This window comes from Myotis yumanensis, unplaced genomic scaffold, assembly GCF_028538775.1.
Source record: "Myotis yumanensis isolate MYYU_CA2020_CCGP unplaced genomic scaffold, mMyoYum1.0.hap1 SCAF_14, whole genome shotgun sequence".
Lineage (NCBI taxonomy): Eukaryota > Metazoa > Chordata > Mammalia > Chiroptera > Vespertilionidae > Myotis > Myotis yumanensis.
This window is the reverse complement of record NW_027223765.1, coordinates 51,273,190-51,296,871: the sequence shown is the minus strand read 5'-3', so window position 1 is coordinate 51,296,871 and position 23,682 is coordinate 51,273,190. Positions and strand designations below refer to the sequence as shown.

Sequence of the window (23,682 nt, the reverse complement as noted above, 5' to 3'; positions counted from 1 at the left end):
ATTAGTGTCATTATTGAATTAGTATAATTATCTTACTGTAAGATAGTGAACCTTTAGTAATGTGTGCTGTGAGGCAGAATTGTTATGTATACACGTGTTTGAAAAGGTAAGCAGTGAAGTACAACCTATCAGACTAGCATGTACTCCAGGACACTTCACTGCTCACGGGCTGCAGATGACATGGCATGAACGTAGACTTGCATGTTCATATTTATCTGATTGGCTGAGAAGGCATGACGGAGATGCCCATTTTATTTGGTTGCTTGGTCCGTTCCTGAAGAAGGAATGGAGCAGGTGTGGTCGCTGTAGTATTTTGCGTGTGTACGGGCTAATGGACTATCCTGACTATTCACACGTTCAGTGTGACATATAATACAAAGGTGACGGATTTTCAAAGATCAGGATACAATATACATTCAACCGTCAAATGTCATGGAACAAAATTTAAAACTTTACTTGAAGCCTGACGATTCTGAAGTCACTTCAGGTGCTGGTGTTACCATAGGGTCTTTCATGTCAGTATCCATCATAATTACACTGGGAATGTGTGAAAATGCCTGTGAACATAAATTCAGAGGTTGTGGAGAACTCCAATAGTTTTTATTGAGAAAAAAAGTGTTAATGCAGTAAGAGTATTGACTAGAATTACTGAGTGGTTTTGTTACCAAGCCTAGTAAGTTTTAATTCTTAGGTTTCTTATCATGGGTGTTAATGTTATTTCCTTTGGAACAAGTATGTATTCAGACCAAAAGCACTTAGTTTAGTAATTATCCCTCAACACTAGAATTCACATATTCTTTTTCTAGCAGAAATTGTATGTATGCCTATGTGCCTGTGTACACTAACAGTATACTAGTAAATAAATAACCAGATTATAGCACCGTGACTAATACAGGTTCCTGTACCTGCATTGTCTGCTGCCAGGTAACACAACGCTGCCTTGTACTGTGTATGTCCTGACACAAAGCCGACTAACATTGTTGGTCACAGTATTGTTTCCGTATTTCTTTCGAGTCTTTGTAGACAGGCTGCCTGCTGGTTAGACGTGCAGTCCCCTCACAGAATACTGACATTTCTCATCTATTCATTGAGTGCCTTCTACCTGTCAGGTGCATCCTAGGAACTTCAGATTGATCAGTGAACGCGATAAACAAAAAGCCCTGCTCTCGGAGAACCTCGATTCTAATCATTTTTCACTCTAAGTGTTTTTGTTAAACGTTGTGTATCCTCTAGAGTATCGCTCAGAGTGCGTTCCCATGACCTTGCCCACAGATGCGATTAGGTCGCTTTATTACATATCTTACATAGAGGACTTGTCCCAGTTTTCCTTTCATCTTTATTTTCGTGAGCTAGGGCTTGTCTCCCCCTCCGGAAGGATGGGGATGATTGTGCTCGCTTTGCCCCTCTGTCACCTGACATAGTGACTGGCACGGAGTCGGTCTCATTAAATAATTACTGAAGCAATAAATGAATTCCCCCAAAGACATTATTAAATAATATCCAAATGGGCATGCTCATGAAAGCTTTACGTAAATCATATTCCCTCTTTGAGAAACAATGCCAGCATCAAAACGTATTGTTGGCAGTTGTATAGTCTTTAAATAAAAAGTGCATAAGGTGCTTAGGGCCATGTGGGTTATAAGTCAGCAATCGATTTGAGAAATGGTTAGTCCCTCTCATGTGCCCAAACCACACGGCACTGAGCCAATTGCACCAGTGAAAGCAGCATGATCCCTGGTTTGGGGGCTCACTGTGGAGGGACAGCCCCCGCTCGGGCGCCAGAGGGACTTTATGTATGAAATGTGTGTGCTGTCCTGTGTTCTCACCGCAGGTAATAAAATGTTTGGCTGAGAGCAAGGGGGGGTGTGGGGGGGTCCAAGAATGGAAGGCACCTTCACTTGCGTTGCTCACAGAAATTATCGAGAATATTCTCATTCTAATATTTCTGAGCTCTTTGACTTAGAAAACTCATGTAACATAAACTGCCTCCTTCAGGGCAGCCTTCAAGCTTTGCTTCCCTAATGTGCATCATTGTGACGTAATCCATCTTTCTAACCCCTCGTTGTCCAGTCTGCATGCTCAGTGTGTGCCCGCCCCCAGGCAGCAGTGTCGCTGGGAAGTTAAGTGACACTGCAGTTGTGCGTGTAGTTGCCTCGCTGATGAGAGGGTACTGGAGGATTAAAGGACTCCTATGGAAAGGTCTAACAGCACAGTTGGTCAGTAATAATGACTTTTCGCTTAAGAGCACTGAAACCACAAAGGTATTTTCATCTTTAACAACCAATCAAGCTCCATTTTGCAATGGAAGGAAATGAGCCATATAATTACGGTCAATATCAGCCCTTGCCGTTTGGTGATTTACACTGAGGTGGGTCTCCCGTTTATTAGCCACAATGCAGGTAAGGACTAAGTCACAGAATGTGTTTGCTGCTGTGTTTCTGAGGGGAGTTTCTTTCCTGGTGCCGGTGTCTGAATTGTTTTCTCTTTTCTGTCTTATTCCTGCTACTCCTTTGGAGAAGAAGGGGTCCACACGGAGGAGCTGGACAGTGAACTAGGTAAACCCGCAGCTGCGGCTGCTGCATGACTCCCCGCGATGGCTTTGTCGCCAGCGAATGGCTTACGCGCCCGGGTTCTTTAGTTTGCATTCTCCAACTAGGAGTTTCATTCCAGTGTACCCACCAGGGGTCAGTCTTACAGCCCACGTGTCTGACTGCAGATCACGGGGAGCTGTAATCAGTTACGTCCACAGAGAGGAAGAGCTCACAGCGGGTGCTGGGTATGCTTGTGCCTTGAGGATTAAGAAAAAAACAGAGGAATAGAGGCTTGCCACGCCCCTTGAACTCTCTCATGTAACCTTTCTCAGCCTCGTTTTTTATTTGTTTGGTGGATAATACAAAAAAACCAAAGCAAAACAAATAAAAACCTATCAGACTAATTCAAGGATCATTACAAGAGCAACACTAATACAATAATTTCAATGAGTATTAGCTGAATAGGTACTGTCGTCAGTATTGTGTTGTTACTAAGTCATTGGCCACACGTTTGTACCTGTGGTGACGGTGGCCCGTTTCCTTAGGGTGTATGTATCTATGTAAATCAAGTCTTGACCACCCCAGCTGTGATAAGTTAGAAATTATTCACATTAGCGGAAAATGCCAAACTCTGTTACCCTTCTTTGCTACCGGACTGCATGAATACTGTTCCCTGCTCAGTTACCTGTTCAATGTTGTTCATATCAGTTGGCATGCCATCTGCTCCCTTCATGGAAGGATCGACGGCAAAGCTCCAGTTCAGCTAAATTGCACAAGAAGCCTTGGCTGATTGGGAATTGACCATAGTATATTTTTAAAATAGAAAATTGTTTAACATCAATGTGAAAGGAACTGTCCTGAGATCATTGAACCAGCCTAGCATTTAAAGATTGCCTTAACTGAAAAGAATGAATATTTCATACAGAATATTATTTGATTTTGTTTGATAGATAAAGACCGGAGTTATGATATACTAGAATTTAGCTCTGTTTTTCTTAATGTTTGGACATATTCTCTTGTAATTGATGGATATGCCAGTGATGGTCGATAACCATTTATAGATCTATTTTAAACATGATTAATAAGTTTCCTTTGTGGGCATGGTGGTAGAAATAACTTGAGATGCAACCTGTTGTAATAGAACAATATAAAACTAATTTTATTTTTTTTTAAATTTATCAGTCCAGTGATGTTAGATAAAATAATTGAAAGAGGCAGAACTAGGTTTTCTGGACATAAAATGACTACCTTAATCACTTGATGAACCAATTCCAGCCACTCTTGCTGCCCAGCTAATAGGTGTGAGTGGCCACTGTCTGCATAGCTGGTGGGCATAATATGGCCAAGTGCAGGGCACACATTTCTTTGCTTCTATGCAAGTTCGAACATTGACATTTTTAGGAAAGAGGTATTTTTTTCCCACGTAACTGTAACATGGTGGGAATTTCCCTATCCATTCACAGACTCTAACAAAGAAGTTTCAGTGGCTGCATAGTGTCCCTTCTCATGGTCCTGGCCACAGTCCTGGGCAGTGATTTGGAAGTGGAGGAACTGTCTCAGGTCAAATCAGGCTGCACCCTCCTCAATCTGGGACCCCTTGGGGGATGTCCAACTGCCTGGGATCGGGCCTAAACCAGCAGTCAGACATCCCTCTCACAATCCTGGACTGCTGGCTCCTAATCACTCACCTGCCTGCCTACCTGGTCACCCCTTACTGCCCCCCCTGCTGGCCTGGTCACCCTTAACTGTCCCCTTGCTGGCCTAGTTGCCCCTCAGTGCCCCCCATGCCAGCCTAATTGCCCCCAGCTGCCCCCCCCCTGCTGGCCTGGTTGTCCCTACTGCCCCCCCTGCCAGCCTAGTCGCCTCTTACTGCCCCCTCTGCCGGTCTGGTCGCTCCCAACTGCCCCCCCCCCCTGCCAGGCTGGTCGCCCCCAACAGCCCCCCTCCCCCCCTCCCCCCGCTGGCCTGGTCGCCCCATGCAGCCTGCTTGTTCAGTCATTTGGTTGTCCCTCACTAACCCCCCTGCTGGCCTGGTCATAGGCAGCCATCTTGTGAGGGCATGAGGGTCAATTTACATACTACCTCTTTATTATATAGGATTACCTAAGTCCCTCTTATGGACTTTTCAGTACTTCCTTATGGTACTTTTTGCCTTTAATATGGAACAGGAGAGGAACTTGTGTATTATAGAAATGGCCCAAATGTGTCCTTGAAGGTGTAATGGGAATAGGGCTCCTGATTTTTGCCTGTATGTGTTCACTGCAAAGAGTAGTATACATACACACACACACACACACACACACACACACATATACACACACTGTTTTCTTTGCATTTGCTCCAGATTCTATTGACAAGCCATTGACCATTTTTTTAAAACAAGAAGGACCTAATCTTAAACAATAGCAACTGTCAGGTTTCCACTGAACAATGCAATTCCAGATGCGACCAGGACACCCCCTCTGAAATCTGCCTCTGAGGCGGGGGTTGCTGGCACAGGTTGGACACATCCTTTGATAATAGAGTTGTCATTTCTGATCTGTGTTGTGTGATCGGGTCATTAGCTTCATCATGCACATTTGGTTTGCAGAATAGGGCATATCCTCTGTGATAACATCTCCCCAGAATTGAAAAGCACTTGCAAACCTTTTGGAATCACAGGGTATTCGTGTGCTGAAGACAACTAGGAGAGTAGAGAGGAGGTCTCCTCCAACCCAAACTAAGTCATAGCTTTGAAATGTATCTCTGATTATGAACATGACTTTCTGTCTGTGTGCTGACGAATCCCTTAGAAAAGAACTTAGAACATTCGACTGCTTCGTATTTGCTTCTGTGATGGCAATTAGTACAACATGAGGTTTTCAGAGGCGGAGCAGCAAGCAAGCAGGCCATACAAAGCTGTCCATTCCTCGTGTGCCAGCCAGTGCTGTGCAAAGTGTTTTACAAACACCCTCATTTAATCTGCCTTGGCCTTTGAGGTCAATCCAGGAGAAAGATCTGCTCCCAGGATGTTGACTGACTAGACCAGGTCCAACTCTCCGCGGGGGAACCCAATTCATCCAGGGCTGGGCAGCCCCAGTGGGTCCTGGTGCCTGAAATCTCGGCACAGGCTGTGCAGTCTGGTCGGATGATGCCATTTTTTTCTGAACTTCAATATTTTATGCTATTTTCAGATTTTTAGAGCCAAATTGGCAAATTTGAGGACTAACATCTTCCTTTTTTAAATCGATGACCCATTTCTATTTTAAGCAGTAAGGGGGACTAATTCCTATTATTAAACTAATCACCACCTTGGAAGTGAGAAATCAAAATCTATCTTTTCTTTTTTGAATGAGTTTTACTTGAAAAACTAGAACATTTTTACAGTTTGCTCATCTGTCCCAGAAGCTGTGTTTAGATTTGCAAATGTCCAGACATCCTAGTTGAGCGACCTCATTCTCTGTTGACTGGGTGGCAAGGCAGGCAGAGTGGCCCTTTCCTCGAACCCTCCGACCCCCACCAGAGCACTTACCTGCAGTGTTTGAACTGTCCTCTCAGATGGGGCACTCATAGTGACCTGTGTCCGGGTGCCTAGCACACTCTGGCAGACAGCAGGCACTCACTAAATGTTTGAGAAATTAATGATAGGATGAATTGAATTCTTAATGTTTTCCCTATTTTATCTGAAGATAATAGGGCCAAATATTTAAGGTTGTAAATTCTGAAAAGAAAGTTGGCCCATTAAACATAATGCGGCCCTCTCCCACTCACCCGTTCCCCTGCCCCATGCCTGCACAAATACAAGACTGTGCACCAATTTGCATTTTTTTAATCTTTGATTTCCCAACACCTTGGAAATATCTTCCCGGTTCTTTTTAATTTAAATGGTAATTTCCAGTGTTGTAAGGGAAACCATTTCCCCAGCATGTGATTTGCATTAGTCCACAAGACTCTGCGTATATAAAAAAATGCCAAGTTTTATCAACATCTGTAAATTGGACCATCTAGCCTTTTAGTAGCTTACATCTTTGAATTTTTTAAAGAAATTCAAAGACTTCTTTAAAACCTGCTCAGTGTGTGTGTTTTTAAATTAGAAGAAAGGGGGCAGGGAGGGGGGAACCTTGTCTTTTTGTTTGCAAACACACTGTGGAGCAGAAACCATGAAATTAATGTGTCTTGATGTGCAGCCAAATTTGAGGAAGACATGAACTTGAAGCAATTAACCTGTGTGTCTGAGTGCACGCTCAGGACCCCACTTCAGCATGGAACCGTTGGTGGCATATGTAAGCCCTGATGAAACGGTCACTATTTAAAAATAATGGTCACGTGATTCCATGAATTTTTAAAAATCTAGCATTTCGAAATATATTCAGTGTTTGTAAATTCCACTTAAGTGGGTTTATTTAATGGCTACTTCTAGGAATGATGACTCGCTTTGGAGCCCTGTGTTATACAAGCTTGCCTCAGCTGTGTACCCATGTATGTATCAGGTGGCTTTCAAATTAAGTCGAGTAATTGTTCTCCGCCTAGACTTTGTTTAATGACACAAAACACAACCTTAGTCGCTTTTTTCACCACGTCAGCTTATCTGGTGCAGTGGGCTTTCTCGCACTCGATTGTTGTAACAGCCCTCACTGTGACCTAGTTAGTAAAGTGCCAGCCTTTGATCTGAACCTTACAAAGTCCAGTCCAGTAAAGCACTGTCGAATTTTCAGAAAGGCACACCCACGGGGATGGGCAAAGTGGGTTCACGGCTGCATGTGACATTCTTTTGACTTAATAAAGCTATAGTAATAGCCATAACCTGCATGTCATTCTCCATGCGAACAACTTGTAGGCCTACTTTTGCCCACCCCTGTGTGTGGGCCCCCCGATGCCATTTACCACCACATTTGAAGGAAATGTAGGGTAGTGAGACCTGTGTTTCTGCTTTCGTAGGCAAACTGCTGGTGAAATAGGCCGGTCCAGGTAGAGTGGTGAGGGATGGACACATGAATTTCAGAAACACAACTCACTGTGGGCATGTCTATTTGGTAGCCTTTTTATTAGGAACGAGGAGAAAATAAGATGTACATCTTACCTTATTCCAGGAAGTGAAAAACAGCACGATGAAAAGAGCATGAAAAGTAACACATTTTTATCTAATTTTGCTTTCGTGTTAGGTAGTCTAGAAATAAAATGAGAAAACTATAAATATTTAAGATAAGAACTGGGCAGATTTTAACTACATTTTTATTTTAAAGTCTAATTTAATAGTTGGTTTAGAATGAAGGCACCTGGGACTGCATTTTATTACGTTTCATTTGCTTGTGCAAAATACCAGTAAATAATTGTTCTTCATGTAGAAAAAATGCACTGATAAAATAAAAATAATACGGGCTTTTCTTTTAGGATACACAGTTTTAATTGGCCTTAAGGTACTTTTATGAACTTCTTTTTGCCTAACTTGTTGAAAATCCCTAGGCTCTTTAAGAATATGCTCTTCTCTCTCTAAATGTTCTTTTATTTTTCAGAACTGCCTGCCGGTTGGGAAAAGATTGAAGACCCTGTCTATGGTATCTACTATGTAGAGTAAGTGTCCACTAATCCACACTATAGCTTGTACCCTCTGTCATCACGTACATTTATGCTGAACAGAGTTTGCCATCATTATACGGTATAAACTAAATGATAATAACATAATTTTATAGTGAAAATATATGTCTATTTTAATGAATGAGAAAATATTCAGCAAATCTGAAGACAACAAATTATAAGAGTCATGAGGGCCAACGCTGTGTCTTTTGTTTGCCACTACACTGCCAAGTCTCGACAGTCCTGGTGTAGGGCAGGCACTTAGTATTACTTGAATGAATGAATGAATGAATCTCAGACAAACAACCATTCACTACTAGACCAAGTGAGGAGGGCCATCTTCAGGAGGAGGACCTGTTTGCCCACTTTTTGCCCTGCCCAAGTCTGAACTGCTCAGTAATTACTTGCTAATTCATTCAGACTTTCTAAAAGGATCAGACACATCTTAATAATGTATGAAATGTTGCCAAGATTAAGAAGGAAACTGAGAACTAGCCTAACCTGCAAGATCCTGGTGCCTCTGTGCCTCTCTCCGGCCTGAGGACCATACACGTGGCTCATGGTTTTCGTTTCTAAGACTCTCCCGCCCTCATCGTGACGGCTTTACTGTGCACCATTCTCTAGCAGTGGGCATGCACTCGCCTTCCCGTCAAACCCATCAGTTAGTAGGATGACACCCAAGAAAGTAAAGGAAACCCAAGTGATTAAACATTGAATGAATCTGCTTTATGTCATTTTCTCTGAGAAAGACGAGAGGTAGCTAATAAAAGAGCCTTTGAAAGAAACAAACACCATATAAATGTTCTGTCATAATCCTGCCTGCCTTGACCAGTACACCTGGCGAGCTCTGTCCCTCCTGCTACCGCTAGGAGCTAGGTGGGTCATTTGTAAAAACCCGGTGATAAGAACATGAGGCAACAATGCCAGATCATAAAATTGCGCGGCATCTTACTGTGAAAAATCCCGAGTTTAATATAGCAAGTGTCCCTGGGCATTACTCCTATCGCCACCTCTTTTCCTATCAAGAGGATTGGTGACTTGGGGCATCAGAAAGGAAAATCTCTGACCTTCATAAAACAGAATTCCTTTGTGTGCCGGCAAATCACCTTTCTCGCACTATGCGGTGGGGGTTGCCTGTGTGGGGCTCACTGTGAGTTCTCCCTCAAGGAACTTGTGTATGAAAGGGAACAGGTACCGCAGCCTTGATGCAGAGGCGTGGTTGAGCAGCTATTTGTTTTCTTACTGTGCACTTTCCCTCCTTGTGTCTTAAATCCAATGCCCGGTAATGTTAGACTCTATCTTAGCATGAAATTGCCTACAAGAATCAGGAAGTAAACAAGCAGTCCTACAATAAAAATCAAGGGTAATTAGTCTATCCACCCTATTTGACAAGCCTGCCTTTGGAAAAGAAATCCTGGCTTTAAAAAGAATTTTGATTCTAAATCACCATATTACCGATATGTTCCCAAACGTCTAGTGAAGTGTGATTTTCATGAAGAAAGAAAAAATCTGAATATGTTTACGCTTCTGTGTATTTAGAGAACATGTGTGTATGTACATAGGCAGATACTAAATAAGACCATGGCAAAAAACACCTGTGTATTCGTATGTATGTATGTATGTATATGTACATGTGTATGTATGTGTGTTTTGCCATGGCCTTATTAGTTTTGGGATCATCCTGGGTCTTTGTCACTTTGAACACACCCCATTGGCTTAGGTTAGCTGCCTGGGGAGTCTCTCTGACTTTTGATCTATACTTTTAATCCTGACTCCATGTCTGTTGTTGCAAATAGTTGACAGATGTTGTGAGATGTTGTTAACTTCATCATTGGGATGAACTCTATCTTGTACAGCCACACGGCAGTTTTGGCATTATATGTTATAGACATCGTCACACCTCCATTTTAATCTCATTTCTTAATACTTCTGTAATCTATTTCTTGTTGAATGAAAGCAGTTCACCCGGCAGGTGATTCCCTGAACACTTGAGAGTCTGAGGTTTGGAAGCAGCCTCTGCACTGTTCACTAGCTAAGTTATGTTAGGCGAGTTGTTGCTTAACTGCTCAGACATTCACTGTTTTTAGTCCCTAAAATATAAATGGAAACAGGGCCTACCTCCTGGCATTGGTGGGAGATTTTAAGGTACCATGCCCGTAAATCTCACCGCACGAGGCGGGGTGCGTACAGCAGTCACACGGAGCCCGTTTTCCTCCCTCCGCCGACCTGCACGTGACACGAGATGCTCCGCGCCTCGGGCACCTGTCTGCTCGGTTCTAATCCGGGGACTTGGCCCGACTGGCATTTGCTTGTGGGATGAGACGTTTCCTAACCGGGTGCTCTCTGCTTCTGCTCCAGCCACATCAACAGGAAGACACAGTATGAGAACCCAGTTCTAGAAGCCAAACGGAAGAAGCAGCTGGAGCAGCCACCGCCGCAGCCGCAGCCGCAGCCTCCGTCCGAAGGTTGGCTTTCTGTGTGTGGTCCAGGAGCACAGGGCAGAGCCTGGGTGCCGACACCCCTGTGTGGTCAGGACTGGCCTGGTGACCCAGTCCTGCGCCCGAGGACTTGATGTCCTGGGAGCAACACTGAGTTGCCAGAGTTCCCTGCCCTGGAACCAGGAGGAGGGCCCGATTCCGAGGCACCAATTGCACTTAATTTAGAAAGGAGCTGTCCTTAGCCTGGAGCTGAGGATTTGAGAGCTATTTATTTATTTATTTATTAATATATTTTTATTTATTTCAGAGAGGAAGGAAGAGGGAGAGAGAGAGAGAAACATCAGTGATGAGAGGAAATCCTTGGTTGCTGCCTCCTGCACACCCCTTACTGGGGATGGAGCCTGCAACTTGGGCATGTGCCCTTGACTGGAATCGAACCCAGGACCCTTCAGTCCGCAGGCTGATGCTCTATCCACTGAGCCAAGTCAGCTAGGGCTTGAGAGCTTTTTAAAATTACAAGTCAATTCATGCTCTTTGGAAAAATATGAACAATCCAGCAGTGTGGAGCATTAAATTCTCCCCTGCTCACTCCTAACCCGTTAATTTTTATATTCTATTTTATAAATATATCCGCTTCATTTAGTCACCTGCTTATTAGTAGATGCTTAGGCTTTTCCCAGTTTTTCATTACACTCTTAAAATAATAGACTTTAATGCACCCTCAGTGTAACATGTGAATATCAAGTATATGAATGTCAAATATAACACTTCTCTTATTATAACACTGTATATAGTAAATATAGATCATAGAGTGGAAACTGGCAAACTTGTTCTAAAAATGGGCATATGGTAAATTTTTGGGGCTTGGTGGTTCATGCACTCTACTACAACCACACACACTGTCTGGAGCTGTGTGAAACAGCTATCAACGTGTGAACAGTGGGCGTGCCTGTTCCCACGCAACATTACAGGTGGGCTGAAATTTAAACGCCAGGTAATTTTCATGTCATGAAATCTTCTTCTCCATAAAATATAACCGAAAACAGGGCCCAACTCCTGGCATTTGTTAAAGGAGTTTGTTTCAACCATTTAAATGTGTGAAAGCCATTTTTGACTCACAAGTTGTATAATAACAGGCACTGGGCCCAATTTGGCTTTTTGGCCATAATTTGCTAACCACTTCCATAGTCTGTATGAGAGAGAGAGAGAGATCACCTACTGAAAAGTTCTCCTTTCTACCTTAATTACTTTTCTATTTAAAAATAGCCTTTTTTAACATTTTCCCTGAGGGGGGAAGCTTGGTAGTGTTGGTGGAGCTTGGGGAATGGGAGTGCGCACTTAAGTAAGAGCCGAGCTGGAAGGACTCTAGGGGAATGTCACGGGTCACTCACTGTGTTATTCCTGGGCCTCCAGGGGCGATAGGACTATAGTTAGGATCCAAGAGTATTTCGTGTTCAGAGATGACAGGAGATAGCCTCTCAGCCAACTGCTGAAACCCCTTCCCTCCCTGAGACAAGCTGGCTGAGCAGCCCGCCCATGTCTCTGTCGCATTGGGCTGGCTGAGTTCACTTCGTTTTGTGTCTTTCCTGATGTGTTTTGCTTGGTCTCACTTTGGGCTCTCCAGCCAGAGAGAACTGGGGATTTATTGGTCATACCACAATATTTCTATCCCCAAAGGTCTTAGGAAAGAGAGATAGAGAGAGATATCTTGGTATTATTAATAGAGAGTGGGATCAAATGCCTTTTTTTTTTTTTAAGCCTTGGCCCCTGGTTTTATTGGTTTGGGCAACTTTACATTAAGAAGGTGAATCCTAAGTGAGCTATTGATTCTTTCTTGCAGAATGGACAGAAGACCGGTCATCGCTCGTGCCTCCTGCTATTCCCAGCCACCCCCCAAGCAACCCAGAGCCGGCCAGGGACCCTCCCCTTCAGGGTAAGGCTTTATATAATTGCACCATCGTTTTAGCTCAAAAACCTGATATTTTAAAAGGTACTTTAAGAAGTGGAATCTTGCAACTCCCAACTCATTCCTTTGATCGTAAAAACCATGATGACTAAAATTCTAAATGCATCAGTGATCAGAAGTGTCAAAAATATTAAAAACATTGTTGTGTGAATTCCTTCAGCTCTTTGTGATGTTCTGAAAGTGACCACTCCTTGTCATCAAGGATTAAACCAGGTTTCCTCAGCCTCAGCACAGACCCCTCTGTGCTGTGGGCCAAGCTGTGCCTTGTAGGGTGTGAGCAGCTTCCCTGGCCTCACCCACTAGATGCCATAGCAGCCTCCTTTTGTGGCAACCAAAGGTGTCCCCGCTGGGGCGGGGGGAGGAGGGGCAAAACCGTCCCAGGGTCTCGAACCACTGGGATTTAGAGACCACAGATGTTTAACAATTGTGTAAAATGACTTGAAAGCTCAGCATTAGATATTTCAAGATCCTAGTCAGCCATATTTGGTTTTAACTAAAATTTTTCTGCAACTGTAAAATGGTTGGACATCTTGTTTTAAATTCTCGTCTGATTCTGGCTTCGGTTTTGGCATTTACCCACATTTTACGACATTTTGTTGGGTCTCATTGGTTTGCATTCACAGGAAGTTTAAGCCCCCTGCAGAGGTTCACTTTTGAAAATTGAAAGCTCCAGAATCTTGCTACTTCAGGCCTCATAACTCTTAAATGATAGAAAAGGTTTTCGGGTTTGTTTGTTTAGTGTGTTGTTGTTTTTTTAAATAAGGCGAGCATCATATTCGGTAGAGTTGAGGAACATTTGTGGTTCAGAACTGTTAAAAAGACTATACAATTTGTTCTCTCCATTTTAAAAAAGATGTAAGTAGATAGGTAGAATAATTATTTTCTATAATTTTTATTCCTCCATTATCATTTTCATAAGAAAGAAATTTCCCTTCTAGCTGATATTGTCATGAGATTAGTATTAACACCAATTTATGTAAAATAATTTCTGCTGCCTTGGATGAACTTTTTAGGATGATAATGGCTTTAATGAAGATAGCAAGTAGATAATAGCATTAATTAATATCAACACAATTGTGCCTCCTTCATATTTTTTAAATATAATACTCCTTCAGCAGCCTCATGTTGTCATATTTCCCCTCTCCTGGTAAGTCAGCTACACTAACTTTTACGTATCTTGAACCTCTTTTCTGTTCTTAAACCAGCGAACCTTGGACCATGCCAAAGCCTTTGCATATGCTGTTCCCTCTGCAGCGGTCTTTTCCTGCCAGTGTTTGCTTTGTTAGCTTCTACTCATCTCAGGTTATGGCTAGATTCCCCTGTTACACTCTTTCCATCTTATTCTTCTCATTTTTAGAACCTAACAGTTATAATTAGTGTTTCTGTGTGTTCAGCTACTTAACAGTTGTTTCCTCTTTAGACTTTAAATTGCAGAGGCGGGGGCTGCTTTCTTGCTGTAGGGCCCTCCAAACCAGGCACATTCCTTGGGTATCTGGCATCTGCTAAAATGTATTGTGGAGTAAAAGAATATACATATGTGTAAACATACATACATGCATGCACATATACATGCACAGTAAGCAGCACAGCTTCCTTAAAGCATTGTCTCAGAGATTAAGTCAACCAACACTTTAAAGCAGCAGTCACCAACCTTTCGGACCTCACAGACCACCAGTGTCCTGCGGACCACCGGTTGGTGACCACTGCTTTAAAGGGTCAGGTGCTGGTGCCAAACCTTAGTGCCCCGGCTGCGGTGCGGGTCCAGAGGTACTGATCTATGCTAGGAGCTTCCTTCTCGTTTCTAGGCCTCTTTTCCTTTTCTTTTCTCCTTTGAGTCTCTGGCCCCCACATTGGTTTAGATTAGGAGAGCTCACTGCGCCTTCACTGGGGACCTCACGATTCCTGCCCCCTTCTGCCTCTCGCCTCCGTGCAGAGCCCGCCTCCAGTTACACCCTCACCGCAGAAGGTGTGTGTTCAGCAGTGGCCTATGCCTTTACCCAGTGGTGCCCAGAGCAGTACTGACCTGACAGGGAAGCACACACCTCAGAGTTGTTAAAAGCAGATGTGGGGCCAAGACCTGGAAGGTCCAGGTTCAGTGAGTCTAGGGCAGGCCCTCAACTTAGTCACTTCCCAAAGCTCCCCAGGTGGTGCCCTTCCACCACAGATAGCACCACTGGCACCAGTCAGGAGACAAGGCTCTCTGAGAAAGTGGCGTGTGCACGGGCTGAACAGAGCCCCAGACCCATAGCTGTGGGTAGAGAGTGGCGTGTGCACGGGCTGAACAGAGCTCCAGACCCACAGCTGTGGGTAGGCCTGCAGACTGAAGGGTGTTGGGTTTGATTCTGGTCAAGGGCACATACCTCCGTTGCAGGTTCATTCCTCAGTCCTGGTCAGGCATGTGCAGGAGGCAACCAGTCAATGTGTCTCTCACATTGATGTTTCTCTCTGTCTCTCCCCCTCCCTTCCACTCTCTCTGAAAATCAATGGAGAAATATATCCTCAGGTGAGGATTAACAACAACAAAATGAAGCTGGAAAGGGGGCTTGGGAATGTTGGGAGGTCCTGCAGTTTCTCCTGCAGTAGAGAGTGATGTGTGCATGGGGCTGAGCAGAGCCCCAGATCCACAGCTGTGGGTAGAAAGGCATTTCTCCCCAAAGCCCCACTAACTGTTGACCATCCCATCCTATCTAATAAAAGACAAAAAGGGTAATTAACCGTACCTTCACTATGTTTCCCATTGGCTAATCAGGGCAATATGCAAATTAACCGCCAACCATGATGGCGGCCGGCAGCCACACAGCTGAAGCGAGCAGAAGCCTTGCTTGCTCCAGTGATGGAGGAAGCCAAGGTTCCCCGCCTGCCGCGGCCTGGCTCTGAGCTCTGAAAGCAACAGCTCCAAAAGGAACAAAGTTTCAATTATAGAAGCTAAACAAACCCCAGATACCTGCTTTCAGCAGGCTGTGGCCTCAGAGCTGGAGCAAGCAGAACAGCAACAAAGTTTCAATTATAAAAGGTAAATAAATCCCAGAATTAAAAAAAAAGAAAAAAAGGAGAGGCTGGGAGCTTCAGTCACCGGCCAGCCTGAAAACGGCCCTCAGCCCCTCACCCAGACTGGCCAGGCACCCCAGTGGGGACCCCCACCCTGAAGGAGGTGTGACCAGCTGCAAACAGCCATCAGCCCCTCACCCAGGCTGGCCAGGCACCCAAGCGGGACCCCCACCCTGATCTGGGACACCCTTCAGGGCAAACCAGCCGGCCCCCACCCGTGCACCAGGCCTCTGTCCTATCTAGTAAAAGGGTAATATGCAAACTGACCCTAACAGCAGAAAGACTGGGAATGACTGGTCACTATGACACACACTAACCACGAGGGGGCAGACGCTCAATGCAGGAACTGCCCTCTGGTGGTCAGGGCGCTCTCACATGGGGAACTCTGCTCAGCCACAAGCCAGGCTGACGGCTGCCAGTACAGCGGTGGTGGTGGGAGCCTCTCCTGCCTCCTCAGCAGCGCTAAGGATGTCTGACTGCAGCTCAGGTCTGCTCCCCACTGGCAAGTGGACATCCCCCGAGGGCTGCCGGGCTGCCAGAGGGATGTCTGATTGCCAGCTTAGGCCCAATCCCCCGGGGAGCAGGCCTAAGCCAGCAGGTGGTCATCCCCCGAGGGGCCCCAGACTGCAAGAGGGCACAGGCCAGGCTGAGGGGAAACCCCCCCCCCCCAGTGCACAAATTTTTGTGCACCGGGCCTCTAGTAAACACAATAAAGGGGTGAATGTGAAGCCCTCTGGTCTGCCTCCCTAGGTAAGCCTTGGGAAAGGACGGCAGTGCTCTGCTCCTGCTGCGTTACATTGAAAACATTTTAAGCTCAGAATATGCTGATAGCTTAAAAAATTCATTCAGATAAACTGACACATGTTCACATTTTAACTGCACCTATAATAAGGGTAAAAAGCTTAAACACCTGCCAAGACCTTCAGCCTTCTGAAAGACAGTTAAATCTCATTTCTTTGAGCTGTTGTTCATTCATTCACTCATTGAGCAGTTTTTGGAGCAGGTAAAATGAGAAGGACAGTGTTCTACGCACTGGGTATCAAGCAGAGGCCACACCAAGCTCACAGCTACCTGGTGGCTGTATGTGCATGTGCACTGCCCCTCATGTGTGGGTTGGGGACAGTGAGCCAAAGCACCAGGTCAATAGTGAGAGGGAGACTGTATTGGGCAGTGCTGGCCCGTTTTGCCCAGAGGTTAGAGCATTGGCCTGCGGACTGAAGGGTGTTGGGTTTGATTCTGATCAAGGGCACATACCTCCGTTGCAGGCTCAATCCTCAGTCCTGGTCAGGCATGTGCAGGAGGCAACCAGTCGATGTGTCTCTCACATTGATGTTTCTCTCTGTCTCTCCCCCTCCCTTCCACTCTCTCTGAAAATCAATGGAGAAATATATCCTCGGGTAAGGATTAACAACAACAAAATGAAGCTGGAAAGGGGGCTTGGGAATGTTGGGAGGTCCTGCAGTTTCTCCTAAGGCGGCCAGGAAGCCTCACTGAAGGGTGTGGCTCCTGGGGTCCCTGCAGGGCATTCCCCTTAAGCTTTGACGGCTCTGAGCTCCCTAGCAGCCTCTGCCTCTGCCTCAGGGGTGCCGGCTGTTCGCAAGGGGGTATCTCCCTTGTCCTCAGCTCCCAGCTGATGATTGCCATGCACCTGTCTCCCCACAGCCCTGACTGCATGGACACCCGCCTCCTGGGGCCTGGCAGATGATCTTACACGGGGAGTCCTGCCATAGGAAGTCCTGCTGCACCCTCACTTCCTGTATCCCTGGGACAGAGCCCGCCTGTCCATTCCCAGCCAGCCAGGGCCGGCTCCAGGGAGGAGGTCGAGGAGCACCCCTATGACTCTAGGCCAGCGGTTCTCAACCTGTGGGTTGCGACCCCTTTGGGGGTCGAACGACCCTTTCACAGGGGTCGCCTAAGACCATCGGAAAACACATATAGCATATCAGATATTTACAATTCATAGCAGTAGCAAAATTACAGTTATGAAGTAGCAACGAAAATAATGTTATGGTTGGGCGTCACCACAACATGAGGAACTGTATTAAAGGGTCGCGGCATTAGGAAGGTTGAGAACCACTGCTCTAGGCAGTTTGAAAGAGCTTTTTAAGAGCCAGAAACTTGAAATATGCCCCGACCTGCAGGGCACGCTTCGTGGGTACACCGCACCAAATCCTGCAAAGGAATGAGAGGATAGGAGATGCGAAGAAATGGAGGCAAGACAAAGTTCTGATCAAGCCTCAGTTTTATTCTTTACAGCGAGTGGTATTTATACTGTTTCTAGAGGATGGGCAAAGGAAGTCGTTAAGGATGTAACAGACTTTGGAATGTCGCAGCTTATCAGCGGAGATGTAGCTTGCTTTGTGCTTAGGGTGAGGGTATGTTATCTTTTAACTCCAGGCTAAATCACAAGGTTAACTTTTAACTCCAGGCCAAACCAGGAGTTGGCTTGGAGGAGCCAGAAACCTATTGTTGTAAGCTGGAGATGTATATGTGATTTATAATGGCTCCCAACAATTCCTCCCTTACCATTTAGTTAAGGGTGGGCATTAACCGACTGGGGGAGTAGTGACCTGGTTCCTCCCATGAGATCAGCAGATCTCACCTCTGGTGGCTCTTGGTATCTTTTGGGGAGGAGAGGCAGAGCCAACAATTATATATGTATGGATACCAACCTCTATGCAAACCAGGTGTGCTCACAGAGAAATCCAGAGGCGGTCGAGAAAATTTTGATTTTCTGTTTTGACCTTCCCTTGCAGTGCTTTGCCCTGCACCCAGACGGTGCCCATACCATACCTCTATATAGAGTGTAGGTAAGCATTCCTCTGGCTTTATGCTGTCCCCGTGGGGAGGGAGCTCTGGCAATCACAATCACATTCTCGGTCTATAGTAGTTAAACGGTGGTAGTGAACCTGAATGGGTTTGGCCAGGATGCTATCAATTTGCTGTTTGACAAAACTTGTCAGTTTCTTAAAAGCCCATGGACCAAAGGTTAAAATTAACAGTAAGCTGACAAGGGGGCCAAGTGCAGGAAGCAGGTAGGGGAGTAGGCCATTGAGTCCGCTCCAAAGGGGGTTTTCGAACAGCTCTCTTCGCCTTTTCATCAGGTCTTCCTGGAGTTTTCTTATCTTGTCTCAGACGATTCCAGATTTGTTGGCATAAAAACAGCAGCGTTCCTGTAGGGCTAAACATATTCCTCCCTGCTCTGCTATAAGTAAATCTAATCCTCTTCTATTTTGTAAAACTACTTCTGCTAGGGAGTCAATTTGGTCTTGGAGATCATTGATAGTACCTGAAAGAGCCTGAACATCAATTAACTGATTAGATAATTTATTATAGGTATGTAATGCGGTTCCTAATCCAGCTGTGCCAGTGGCCACAGCTCCAGAGACTCCCAGTCCTATAAGTAAAGGAATAAATTGGACAGCCCGCTTACTGCGTCCAGCAATGTAATCAAGGCTGGGTAGGGGGACAGGTTCTCCCCCTGGAATAATATCAATGTCAGGGAGAATACTAGCCTGAACACATAATCCTGTCCAGTTTAAAGGTAGAGCTGTATAGGCCATATTACCTCCACATACAAACACTCGTCCAGGAGCGGGGCAAAGGGAGGAACTGTGATTGTGAACAGGAGAGCAGTTAACAAAGCTAACGAAGCCTACATCTAGATTATAACTATTATTCTGGGGGAGTTTTTGTAGACATGAGGAAAAGTTGAATGCAACAGGTTGAGTTCTAAAGGGCAAACTGAGGGTACAATTATTATTAGAAGTGATGTTACTGATGTCATCTGGAATGACAAGGGGCATAGGTGTACCTAGGGTCATGCATAGCCAACAGTTTTCTGCAAGGGATGGATTGGAGGCATTTAAAGCACGGAGTGTGGCTTCTAAGATATCAGAGGTTTGGGTGTCTAGATCTACTCCTCGTGATTTAGGTAAGGCTAAAGTGGTATAATGATGGAGGTCTTATATAAAAATTGTAAAAGTTTATCTTTTAATAGGTGACAACTAAGTTCTCCTGAATATCCATTTAACCCAATTTGCCAATTTTAAGTCAGTTTGAAATAGCATTTATTCTTTTAACTTTACTTGTCCTAAGTTATGGACAGTAAATGACCTTAATTAAATTTCTGGTATTAGTTTTTGGGTAAATTTACATAAACTTTGTTTAAGGAGACAAAACACAAATTATTTAATTTAGCTTTTGAGGCCCAATATATTGATTTTTAATTTTAGTTAGGCATCTGAAGGAAACCTTTTTATTTCCTTCCAGACAGCTTTCTTTCTCACACAAGCAACAAATGTAAGAAACATGGTTGCCTTTTGAGATTTTAACAAATACTGTCGCAAAGCTATATATTTCAAGTGATTATTTTAAAAAGGCAAAGTGAAGCAAGTAAATTTAGTAAACTTTTGATTCACAAGGGACAAATGCTGCCCCACCTCCAGCCTAATTTAAAATGCAGCGGAGAGGAGCTTTTGTTATTTTAAATGACATCTCAGAATTCTACTGCTGTATTTTAAGAAATATTAAACAAAATTACTTGTTTTGCCCTTTCTTAGAGGCAAAAACCTAAAATATATTTATTAATTTATATTTGATAAAGCTTTCCATGTGATTTCAAGTATATTAAATTGGCTTTATTAAAAAACCTTTAAGAAGAGAGAATAAACTTTTGAAAACATTTCAGGGCCCATGAAATGTCCCAAAGTCATTCCTTGGTTATAGTTTTGAAATCCAACTTGAAAGACTATCAAATATATATGTGTATATATGATTTAAAGATTATATACCTTTTATATTTATTAAGAGATATCAATTAAATTAAAACTGATCTTTGTATATAAAATTTCTGTTGGGATCACAGAATTTATCCTCTTTTTTAATCAGATCAATGAGTAACATATTTTGAATTCTAATTATTTCAGAGAAAGCACAAGATTTTCTTAAAAATAAATTTCTCTACGTTAGGTATTTAGTTACCACAATTATAATTTTTCCCAATTTGATTTAACTAGAACTTTTTAGCTGGCAAGTCAAATATTTGGCATTTCTCAATCAGTAACATTTTTAGGAATAAACTTCAAAAAATGCAGGACATAATCAACCAACAGATTTAATTCTGTTCTTTAGATTTTGTACGAAGTACACTTAGATCTTATTTAATTCAGTATTATGTCACTTCAAGATACCTAGGTATAAACTCCAAGGTCTTAAATTTCACAGCAGATTTGGAAAACCACACTTGAGGTTGGCAAGGCAGGCCTGGCCCCAGCCTTTGATTTTAAAACGACCATAATTTTTCCTCTGGGGAAGGCCAACAAACAAGGTTGTAGATACATTGCTTCCTGCCCCTTGCTAGTCGGTGGGAAGTTTCAATATTGGCCTGGGGGAGGAAGGGGGGGGCTGTTTTCCCTGGAAGAATAAATTGACCACATTCTTTAAGAATTTGCTACAGGTGGGAAGCAACTAGCCCCTTTTCTCATTAGAAATGTTTTGGCCAGCCTTTTCAATTAACAAAGGGCCGGTTTTTTACCAGGCTACTTAGATTTTTATAATTAATATAGATCAATAATTCTTGAGATTCAAATCTAGATTATTATTTTAAGGCAATTATTTTGATAACTTTTCTATAATAGACAATTTTACTAAATTTCTTTGAGGCTTTTAAGATTAACTTTGGAACAGGCTTTATTAACCTTTCAAAAATCACTCTTTATTATGGAAATATACCAATCTTATTGCTAGAACCAGCCTGCATTTCTTCCCTGGCTCAAATATGCCATTTTTCTTAGGAAATAATCAGTCTTGGGTTTTATTCTGTACATTTGTAAAGAGATTTTTAGCTCAAAACTCTATCTAAATGTCCAAAAACAGGACAGTTGCATTAGTTTTAAGCCAGCTTTTCTCTTTACACATGAACAGAAATCCCAGACGCATTTTCTAAATTTTGTAAAACTTTTTTAATTACGAGAAGGAGATTTTAAATTTGAATACTGGGGAGGAGGTGTCCATATAGGATCGCCATGTGTTCCTTTTTCCTTTCCCCTACATATCCTGCTTTGGGGGAAGTTTTAGCAAATGACTCAGATGGCGTATTTTTCCCAAAGTCATGCTTAATAGAAAAAGACTTTTTAAATTTTTTCCTATTTCGCTTTCTAAAGTCATGGCTAGCACCCAAGGTTATCTTAGCCAAAGTTTGGTTGTCATAAGATGTTCTAAAGTAAAGAAGCCTTTTAAATCTTTCTTTTTAACCCTAAATCCTCACACCTTGAGGGACTCCCTGAGTCCTGTAAGAAGCCTTTTGAATCTTTTTAACCCTAAATCCTCACACCTTGAGGGACTCCCTGAGTCCTGTAAGAAGCCTTTTAAATCTTTCTTTTTAACCCTAAATCTTCGCGCCTTGAGGGACTCCCTGAGTCCTTTAAGAAACAGCTCATGAGAACTCAAAGCCTGACCCATGTCTTAGCCTCTTCCACGTAAGCCTCCGGGACGTATAAACCCCGAACCAGGTCAGCCCAGGAGTCGACAAGGAGACGAACCAGCGAGGAAGATGCCAACCGTCACCTCAAAGGAGAGGCCCCTGTTCACGTGTCATAGGTCTGGATGTTGAAATTCTCTGCTGAGACTACTTCAGTCCTGTTTATGCCACAGGTGTGTTTTCCTACGTAAGCAACCGGTTGGTATAATCCGCCAACTCGGACCCCTAGATCAGAGCTCCCCAGATCAAAACCTGTTGTCAAGTGCCTTCCTCGGAGCTGCTTCTGCAGCTCGCTCCTCCTACGTAAACAGCCGGTTGGTATAACCCGCCCACTCGGACCCTTGTGAGGCAGGTAACCTGCTAGGACCCTCAGGCATTCACCAGTCGGGAGTCAGGCACCCCATGAGTGCTCACAAGGTGGACGGCTTGCGTTTTTAAGTAGGCAAGGAGTTTTCCCGGAGTGACACTGACACAAGTTCTTACTGGTTTACGTCTAATTTTGGGTGGACGGTTTAAGCTTTAAAGTAGGCAAAAACACTTACTTCAGAGACTCAGCTGGAGTCCCCATTTTCTCAGAAAGGCCACTAAGACAAGGTGAACGCAGGGTTTTTGGAAGGAGTCAACCACGTGGAACGAAACCAAGGGACAAGCCTAAGCGATTCGGAGTTCTCTCCGCCAAAATCGGGTACCTTTCACTCTTCCCCGAAACGACAAGAGAGTGCTCAAAGTGGACTAGAGGCAGAAGACAAGGGGGGAGACAATGAGGGAAGAGAATGCCTATCCAAAATGAATGCGTTCACTTACCAAAGCAACAGGTCTGACTCGCAAAGCGGGTAAGCAGAGCGGCGACCAGGAAAAAAGCAGGCTGACTCACAGGGCAATCCCAGTGGCGCCAAAGGGGGTCCGGCCGGACATAAAAAGTGAACGTTCCTGAGGAGGATGGGAGAGCGGAGATCACGTTTGGGCGCCAGTTATGCCCCGACCTGCAGGGCACGCTTCGTGGGTACACTGCACCAAATCCTGCAAAGGAATGAGAGGATAGGAGATGCGAAGAAATGGAGGCAAGACAAAGTTCTGATCAAGCCTCAGTTTTATTCTTTACAGCGAGTGGTATTTATACTGTTTCTAGAGGATGGGCAAAGGAAGTCGTTAAGGATGTAACAGACTTTGGAATGTCGCAGCTTATCAGCGGAGATGTAGCTTGCTTTGTGCTTAGGGTGAGGGTATGTTATCTTTTAACTCCAGGCTAAATCACAAGGTTAACTTTTAACTCCAGGCCAAACCAGGAGTTGGCTTGGAGGAGCCAGAAACCTATTGTTGTAAGCTGGAGATGTATATGTGATTTATAATGGCTCCCAACAGAAATACGCCGTTATAAATTGCATGTATGTACAGAGACCTTTTGAGAAAGGCCTTTCTTTCTGGGTGCCAGGCTCTCTCGTGGTGGTCTAGGGAGACATATCCGCCTGTTGTGGTTTTGGTTTTTTAAAATAACATTTTTGATAGAAGAGAAATAGGGCACATGGGGCAGCTGTAGCAAGAACTGGAGACGGGAATTATAATTAGGAGAGTTGAAGAATCTGGGCCTTGAATTATATCCACTGTTTGGGATAACCAGAGAAATTCCAGTAAATCTTTAAATTATAGTGAAATGCCCAACTAATG

General features: G+C 44.0%; 1 protein-coding gene across 16 annotated transcripts in view; it reads left to right on the top strand.

The window, feature by feature from the left end:
• Positions 1–23,682, top strand: part of MAGI1 (membrane associated guanylate kinase, WW and PDZ domain containing 1) — a 563,313-nt gene that overhangs the window by 467,352 nt on the left and 72,279 nt on the right. For 8 of the 16 annotated variants that reach the window (XM_070390957.1, XM_070390956.1, XM_070390958.1 and 5 more), the window contains exons 7-10: positions 2,517–2,555; positions 8,024–8,081; positions 10,443–10,549; positions 12,363–12,455. In XM_070390957.1, the coding sequence (XP_070247058.1) occupies positions 2,517–2,555; positions 8,024–8,081; positions 10,443–10,549; positions 12,363–12,455 (297 nt within the window). The remainder of the gene's footprint in view (positions 1–2,516; positions 2,556–8,023; positions 8,082–10,442; positions 10,550–12,362; positions 12,456–23,682) is intronic. The other 8 variants (XM_070390962.1, XM_070390953.1, XM_070390948.1 and 5 more) reach the window with 3 other exon arrangements.